Source organism: Psammomys obesus, unplaced genomic scaffold (assembly GCF_907164565.1).
Source record: "Psammomys obesus unplaced genomic scaffold, mPsaObe1.curated_primary_1811, whole genome shotgun sequence".
NCBI classification, from domain to species: Eukaryota; Metazoa; Chordata; class Mammalia; order Rodentia; family Muridae; genus Psammomys; species Psammomys obesus.
In genome coordinates, this window is record NW_026596051.1 from 13,138,548 (window position 1) to 13,147,345 (window position 8,798).

At 41.6% G+C, this 8,798-nt stretch overlaps 1 protein-coding gene across 1 annotated transcript in view; it reads left to right on the top strand.

Annotated features, from left to right (window-relative positions):
- Purb (purine rich element binding protein B) overlaps nt 1–8,231 on the top strand; it is a 13,125-nt gene extending 4,894 nt beyond the window's left edge. Inside the window, exon 3 of the mRNA XM_055624046.1 lies at nt 3–8,231. Coding sequence (XP_055480021.1) covers nt 3–917 — 915 coding nt within the window. The 3' untranslated portion in view covers nt 918–8,231. The remainder of the gene's footprint in view (nt 1–2) is intronic.
- The last annotated feature ends 567 nt before the right edge of the window (nt 8,232–8,798 follow it).

Below are 8,798 nucleotides of genomic sequence, written 5' to 3' on the forward strand. Positions count from 1 at the left end.
GCGGCGGCGGGCCCGGCGGCTTCCAGCCCGCGCCCCGCGGCGGCGGCGGGCCCGGCGGCGAGCAGGAGACGCAGGAGCTGGCCTCGAAGCGGCTGGACATCCAGAACAAGCGCTTCTACCTGGACGTGAAGCAGAACGCCAAGGGCCGCTTCCTCAAGATCGCTGAGGTGGGCGCGGGCGGCTCCAAGAGCCGCCTCACGCTGTCGATGGCGGTGGCCGCCGAGTTCCGCGACTCGCTGGGCGACTTCATCGAGCACTACGCGCAGCTGGGTCCCAGCAGCCCGGAGCAGCTGGCGGCGGGCGCCGAGGAGGGCGGCGGGCCGCGCCGCGCGCTCAAGAGCGAGTTCCTGGTGCGCGAGAACCGCAAGTACTACCTGGACCTCAAGGAGAACCAGCGCGGCCGCTTCCTGCGCATCCGCCAGACGGTGAACCGCGGCGGCGGCGGCTTCGGCGGGGGCCCCGGGCCCGGCGGCCTGCAGAGCGGCCAGACCATCGCGCTGCCCGCGCAGGGCCTCATCGAGTTCCGCGACGCGCTGGCCAAGCTCATCGACGACTACGGGGGTGAGGATGACGAGCTGGCCGGCGGCCCGGGAGGCGGCGCCGGCGGCCCTGGGGGCGGCCTGTACGGAGAGCTCCCGGAGGGCACCTCGATCACGGTGGACTCCAAGCGCTTCTTCTTCGACGTCGGCTGCAACAAGTACGGGGTGTTCCTGCGAGTGAGCGAGGTGAAGCCGTCCTACCGCAATGCCATCACCGTGCCCTTCAAGGCCTGGGGCAAGTTTGGAGGCGCCTTCTGTCGGTATGCAGATGAGATGAAAGAAATCCAGGAGCGACAGAGGGATAAGCTTTATGAGCGACGCGGTGGGGGCAGCGGCGGCGGCGACGAGTCTGAGGGTGAGGAAGTGGATGAGGATTGAAACGGGCAGCTTGCCGTACTGGCCTCCCCCACCCCACCACCATCCCCCCTTGGCTAGAGAGCTCCCTTTCCTACTCGTCCCCAGTGAGCTAGTGGAGAGGGATCAGGGGAGGCCACAGACGGAGAAAACAAAATTTAAGATAATATAGTTAAGAGAAATAACCATAAGAAAACAGTCACAGACAATTAGAGAAAAGCAGTTAAGTTCCAAGGAACTGCCAGCAACCTGCAAAGAGGACAGCAGCATCTCCTCACCTGCGCAAGAGTCTCAGCTTCTGTTGTTAAAACCGAGGTTCGTAAATTCATCAGGAAAACATTGGAGGGGATAGATCTTCGAACGTCTGGGACAAAAAAAAAAAAAAACCACATCTGAGTTACCCAGACTCATCCATTGGTAATAGTTGAATTTGTGTTGTACCTGGGTAATCTGGTCTTACCTCCAGGCCTCACTGTTGCAGCATCTATCCCTTCACCTCCATCGAAATCGGCGTTTTGGATCTAGGTGTTAATGGAATCTTTGAGAAGAAAGAGGCCTTTGCAGTTACCCAGTTCTGAGGGTACAGGTTTATGAAAAAGAATGCAACTTTACACAATCATGGACAGGGCAAGAGAAGAGTTCAAGAAGCCATCGGAGAATTCAAAAATCAATTGGATCCATTTTTAAAAATGGTTTTGCATGGAACCTGGACCAAGGCCCCTGTCTTTTCTTTGCAGAAGTGTTTTCCGGGATGCAAATGTATTCAGATATCAAAGCTTGAACTAGAATCCATTATTAAAATAGTTTAAAAGTTCGCAGAAAATTTTTTTCGAAAGCAAAAGCAATTTTACGATGGGGATTGCTGAGGTAGGCACAAGAAGTCAGGCACAAAGCACAAGGCAGACCATTTGAGTGGATTGGTTGCTGCTCACTAAAGTTCTTCCCCTGATCTCTAAGTATGGAGATCTTTACCAAGAAATGGCTTAGTATGAGTGAGAGCTGGATCCCTGTGGCTCCACCGTATGAGCTAGTGAATTATGGCTAATTCGGCTGTTACAGCCACTGTGGCTGCATTTTAAACCTTACAACTTGACTATCTGCAGAAAGGAAGTGTGGCTACAAGCCTGAGCTTTAATGGAGTATACATCCTCACAGAGAAGTTGGAAGAAACCAGAACTGAAGTCTTAATTTACCTTCAGTTTAATCTGTGGATTTATTGAGATACTGACGATCCTCAGGTCCAGAATTCCAGCATCATTTATTCTTTTAAAATAAATTTTTAAGAACTTGATCCATTGTATTCAGTACCTCACAGTCAAAGTTGGCAAATGATGGATAAATGATTCAAGCATTGCACCCGGTGGAAGCTGAAATCCATCTATGAATGGAACTGAAGTGAACGCGAATGCTGACTTGATCCTGGAAGCATTTTTATACCATCTTGAAATTTCAACAAACTGGCATTTGCCGGTTTATCCAGCTGTCTTTCAAGAATAAAAGTTGGGGTTTTCAAGGATCGCCTCTTCTATATTTTAAATGGATTTTCAGTATAAATGATTTTTCTAATCAAGTTAATCCCACCCCATCAAAAGGTATTCCTAGAAATGTCGTAGACCTAGGCAACTTCGAATCGAATGGGAGCTAATGTTCTTTCCAAAGTTTTTCAGGTATTTGTGTGACACCTTCTCAAGAACCAGGAGGCAAGTAACCCCACCTCCACAATCTTAGTTTTGTTTTTTTTGTTTTTTAACTGCATGCCTGCCCTTTATTTGAGCTGCCTTTTTAATTTATTGCATATCCTTTTTATTATCTTATTTTGGTATTATTCAATCTATACAATCTTTTTGTATTTATTGGGAAATAAGTGATATACAAAAAGGTCATTTTCTTGTCTGTGGCTGAGAGGGAGGGAAATATTTGTGTATATAAAATTAGGCTTTGAAAAAAAATAGACTGATTCAGAAAATTGTTGATCTTAGACTTAAAAATGGAAGAGCCACAAACATTGGTGCCCTTACAGACTATTTCTCTACTCTCATCATCCACAGTAGAATTTTTAAAACAGATTTTTTTAAAGCTTTTCTTTTAAATTTTTCTCCGTTGCAAAGAATGTTTCCTAAATTGTATGGGAGCAATAGTATTTTTGATGTTCTAATGACATCCGTATACTTGTACTGTATTTTGTACTACAAGGCAGCTGTTTTCAATAATGTCCTGCTGTATTTACCTATGTGTTTTGAGTGTTTGTTTCTTTGCTGCGGAGAACAAATTCCTACTTTTAGTAAAGGAGCTAAGAAGCTAGCATTAGATTTGCAGGAACTTTATAGTTTCAAACTCTGAGGCAGCAATGAAAATTAAGGTTGCAGCTATTCATTGATGCTGTAACGGTTTCATTTTGAAATCATGTACAATTCCTGTATAGACCAACTTGTTTTCTTGCTTCAGTGGTGGTTCTGTTGCTCAGCTGCAGTGAGCCAGTTCAGTTTTGCAAAGGTGCAGTACCTCTCCTTCTCAAGGGGTTGGTTTTTGTTTTTTGTTTGTTTTTCTTTTTTCTTTTTATTTGGCTGAATTGCAGTAACTAGCCTTGCCTTTCTATTCTGTAGAAATGACAGGGTCTTCACAATCCTTCACCAGTGGCTACTAAGCTATAATTAGCTGAATAGAAAGAATGTGGAAGTGGTCTGAGGCATATAGAGTATATGCCAAGAACACTACCATATATGGCATCAGCTTTGGTTACCAGAGAAATTTTCTTAGTCATTAGACCATATAACAGTAATATATCATATGTAAATCTTTAGATATCAATTTGAGAATCCTCCAAAAAAAGGAGCAAAGAATGCATAAGCTATGTGTTGGCAAAAGTAATTTATATTAAAATTTTGACCTGCCTTTGTAAGATTAAATGGTAAATGTCATAGTGGTGGGTTTTTAAGTCTTAACCATCTCTGAGGTTTATTTCTCCTGCAGGGGGTGGTTCATGGCCTCTCTTCCCACTGTAGGAAGATAGCAGAAGGATGGGGATTAATTGTAGCATTTCACTGATCCTCATTCCAGGGACTAGGGACAATAGGAATCTGCAAACATGGAGAGTCGGTCATAAATATTAGCTTTTTTGAAGGTGTTGGTTAACTTCTGTCAGAAAATGACATTGTACAAATTATGGGAAGCAACCAACTTTTCTGTTTTTGAAGTGCTACTATCAACAATTTAGAGTTGTATTTTTTTTTGTTTGTTGTTTCAAATTTGGCAGATATCCCAGCTAATGAAAATAGTCACAGTCCTGAGAAGTTGGAGCTTAAACTCCAATTCAAATTACTGTTGATGTTTCTCAGGCTAATGTATACGGAAATGTATTTTTAAGAAAATCAAAGAGAGAAAAAAAAACAAATCTATGCAGAGACCCTACTACTTTCTGGTTTCTATTGTCCCTACACATCATTCAGCAAGTCTAATGGCAGTTCTTGTCAGCAAATTCTTCAGTGCATATTCTGCACAAGACGAAACATAAATCTGCACGGCACCAAAAACCAAACAAAAGCAAACCAAAAACCCAGACACCCTATGTATCTGTTGGAAGCATGTAGGTGGTACAAATGACTGTAGCCATGAAGCACACATGGCTACTTGTCATCTCACTTTCCATAATTATTTACTGCAAAATGATTGAGAGGCTTTTGGTGCAGGCAGCCATTAGCCTCCTGCTTCCTTTGTTACCTCTGGATCACTTTGCAGTAAATTGCAGGTCTTTTAAAAGATTCAAGCTTCGGTTTTCTCAAAACAAAACAATTATCCTGTCTTACCTGAAAATGCAGGGTTGTGGGCAAAAGAGGCTGGTTATAATAATGCCCTCATATTGAGTGGTCTGTAAATGGCTGCACACTTCAAGCACTAGAGTTGCTGAGGATGCTCTGTTAATGTGACCTTGACTGGCTTTACTGGGGTGTAGAGCAGTTTACACCCTCGACTGTTTGCATCCACCTTGCTGTTGAGGTGGATGGAAGTAAGGAGAGGCTGGAGTGTGTAAGTCATGCACATAAGTATTCTTCACTGTAAATTTTGTTTTCATTTTTAACCCAATTATGGTACTTTGTCCAATGCACAACTGATCTCTCAGTAGATATTCATTTGAAAATAGCGTGGCCTTGACCAGTGAGAAGGGGAAGAAGTGACCTATGCGTGTGTTAAAATGACCTGTTTGCTGAGAGTGGTGGTTCTGCAGCACTCTTACTACCGTGTTTTTCATTGGGGAGAATTAATGTTTTTGACCCTGAATTGAGTTTTCTTCTATTTTTAGGAAGTATCAGAATTGCTCTGATGAGTAACAAAGTTGACTGCTTTGATGTCCAATCTCAGGTTTTAAAATATAGTGGTATAAAAGCCCACTGTTACTAATTCTTAAGACAGTTTTGATGTAGTATACCCTAAAAGTCACATGCATGAGGCCTGTTCAGAGAGCAGAGCCTCCATCTTTTTGCTCCTTTTCCATTTTGTACTTACTTCACTTGAAAAAGTGTCAAGTGACTTTGCATTGTATATTTCCATTTTAAACCCTGACGTAGTTCTCAAAGATAAAGCACTTTTTGAACATGAAATACATGGATAATGTGTGATGTGGATCATGGTTTCTCAGGCCCCTAGATAATCCACTTCTGAGTATTGTTCTATGTAAGGAGAATAGAGATCTTTGCTAATGTTAGGAAGTTTGTATTCTTGATTAGAATGCATTTGCTAGTTTCCAATGGATGGGAGAGTAAACAATGCTGCATTCACAATTTAATAAGTTGCTTTCCCTCGAGCCTTAAGGTAACTTTTCTTTTCTGTCAACAACAGCACTGAAGTTATAGTAAGTGAATGAGATTATCTGTTTTCAGGGTTGGTTTTAGAGTACTGTAAATCAATTAGCTGTCTTCCTAAAGAGTCATAACTCCCTTCAATAGACTGAACAGTGGGTTTGGGGAGGGAGGGTGAGGGAAGGGAGGGACGTAGTTTGTAGAAAAGAAAAAAGAAAAAAAGCCACGTTTACCTTAAAATATAAAGAAAAAGTTCATGTCCTGTCCTGTTGGAAATTTCAGATGTCAGGTGGAAATGGCAAAGTATAAATTCATTTCCCCTGCTTTTAATTTAGAAAATCTAAGTTATTTTCAAATATTAGCCCCCAGAAGTTTCAAGAGGTAGCTAGACTTGTGAAAGATGAATTCTATAGCAGAAATTTCAAGAGATAACTAGACTCATAAATGATAAATTCTATAGATATCTCTGACTTTGCTATTAAAGTTACCTTTTTCAGTCCTCAATTTTTGAACCTAGTTTCATTACTGAAGGATTTAATAAACTTTTATGTGAACAAATGGGATCCAGTTGTCAATACTGAAAATTAAATTTGGAAAGTGGAAAAATAATAAAATTGCACCATAAAGATTTATTAAGGCCTTTATGAATGTATTTTATATTTCCTAATGAAATAGGAAATAGCCACCAATGTAATCATGTAACCACTTCTATTCACTTTTACTTTCATTTGAAAAGCAAATGCCTCTTGAATTAGACATTCCAATTGGAATAGGTAGAGCCATGTTAAATAATAGTAAATGCCATATTTGTAGTTTCAGTAGGACTTCTAATGAAGAGAACAGAACTTTATTAGAAGTTAAAGCCTTTTTGTGATTCTAACACTTTGGAGAAGATTTTAACTATAAACATAAGGTTCTGTGATCAAATTTTATGTCCACTACATTACTATCCACTGCATGTATAAGAGGAATCATTTTTATGCTCTGAAAAATGGATCTAAAAGTTCTGGAGAGCAAGCAGTAGTAGGTCTGTTCAGTGTCCACTAGTGAAGACAGAAGGCACGTGTGTGCCCTTTCTCCCACCTTCAGGAACTCTTCAGTGGCTAATTTCTTCAACAATTTTTTTATTTCTTAAAGGCAAAATATTTTGTGCCCTGTGTTGCAAGACCACGATAGTTAGTAAACTCTTAATGTTTGGAAAGAGAATGACAAGACGTTTGTTTCTTCCCTTTTAAAAATGTCCTAGAGAAAATATAAGTGCAGGAAAGTCCAAGAAAATGAACAGAATCATATCACTGAAAGCATTGTGTTGGAGGGGTTTGGAGGTTTTATAATAAACCCTTTTTCTTCAAGCCCATGTTACTATCCATTGAACCAAAGCTCTCGGGAGTCTGAAAATTCAGGCGATTGGGCAGAAAAGTCTAGAAATTTGGCTGTAGGACAGCATGACTTTTTACAAAGTGTCTGTGGTTTTGCATACTTTGGTGGCAGGCAAGTATATTTTAGTTACTTTGTCGTGACCTTGATCTATTTGGACTTTTCCCCTGAAATTAGAAGAGTTGTATTAGGCATTTACTCCTGTGAGTCTTCATGCAGATGTCTACCAGTCTTGTGAGTACAGTGCAGATGACACACTCTGTTGTAGGAATCTCACTGCCAGTCCTGTCTGCCGGTGGCTCTGTTAGGCTAGGCTCTTCACTCCAAAGCTGGGACTCATGTCCTTCTAGTTGGGAATCTACAGAAGTAATTTGAATGAGTTAAAACCAAATCTTGATAGCAGGAGACAGCTTCCTGGTCTAGATGTACAATTAGCTTAGGTTGGAAATTACTTTAAAGATGGTTTAGGAATGTCTTTAGTCTCTGTGTAAATACCAACATGCTTATTATGCATCGTAAACCAGTGTGTATGCCTGTGTATGGATTTGTAGAGCTGGTTTCTGCTTCAAGAGAAGCTGCACCTTTGATTTTATAAGGTCCCCTCCACCCGGAACCCTATAAACGTTTGTAAATAGAACACTAAAATTTGTAGCGGTAGGATCAATTTGGGAAATATCTGCTGAGAGACCAAAAAGTTCATTTTTTTAAGTACCTTGGTTAAAGAGTAAAGATTATTCCTCTTATTTTTTAAAAGAAGAATGCACTTTAACAAACACAGCTGCATGGGCAATTCAAACAATTCCATGAAGTGCAGTCCCCATCCAGAAACCACACTTCCTGAAAACCGTTCAAAGCAGAGTCCACACGGGCTGCTGAGCTCACTGCCTGTAGGTTGAAGCTCAGATTCTGATGAATTGTGAGACAAGCAGGGCTGCTTCAAAGAGCAATGTGAATACAGCCAGAAGCTTCAGACAGGTCTGTAAAATGGCGGGTCCCGTATTTACCACTAACTAGCAAAACTGACAGAAAAACTCATAGAAATAAACGTTTAAGAATCCTTCCTGCTGGTGTGCACTCCTTCCAATAGCAGACTTTTGCAAATGGAGTTTTACAGTCTATATTTAAAAAATTGTATGTTTGTAACAAATAAAGTATGCGGAAAAGTGAATGACAGTCTTGTGCCTTTGTCTCTTTTTTAAGGGATTGCATGGTGTTTGGGGAAGACCTATTAACATCCATTGTGGTTCACAAATGGCTGTGGGTTTGAGGGAGTTCCCACTTGAAGTGGCCTGAAATCTAGCCACTTGAGATCATCTGGGCTTCTGTGGTCCTTACCATCTGTGAAGTAAGAGCAGATTAGAAGGGCTCCTCAAAAAACCTTGCTGCCCTAGATGTTCCCTCATTTATCAACTGTTAAAGGACTGACTAACCAGCAAATTAGGCCAATATTCTCTTGCCCAAATGATAGAGGAAAACCAAAATGGTCGTGTCAGGCGGTCCTGGCCAGAGATGCTCTTCTTCTCAGGAACTGCTTTACGCTTCATATCCAAGGGAGTCTTTCTGGGCAATAGCAGACAAATAAGCACATATTTGATCCACTGTCAGAGCGATGAGACCATTCCATTTGGCCTCTGGAGCACAACATAGACATGAGAGTAAGAATAGTAAATGAGCTATCAGGTTTTGTTGGGTGTACTCCTTGAGAAGGTCCTAGGATTCTGATCACCTTGGGGAA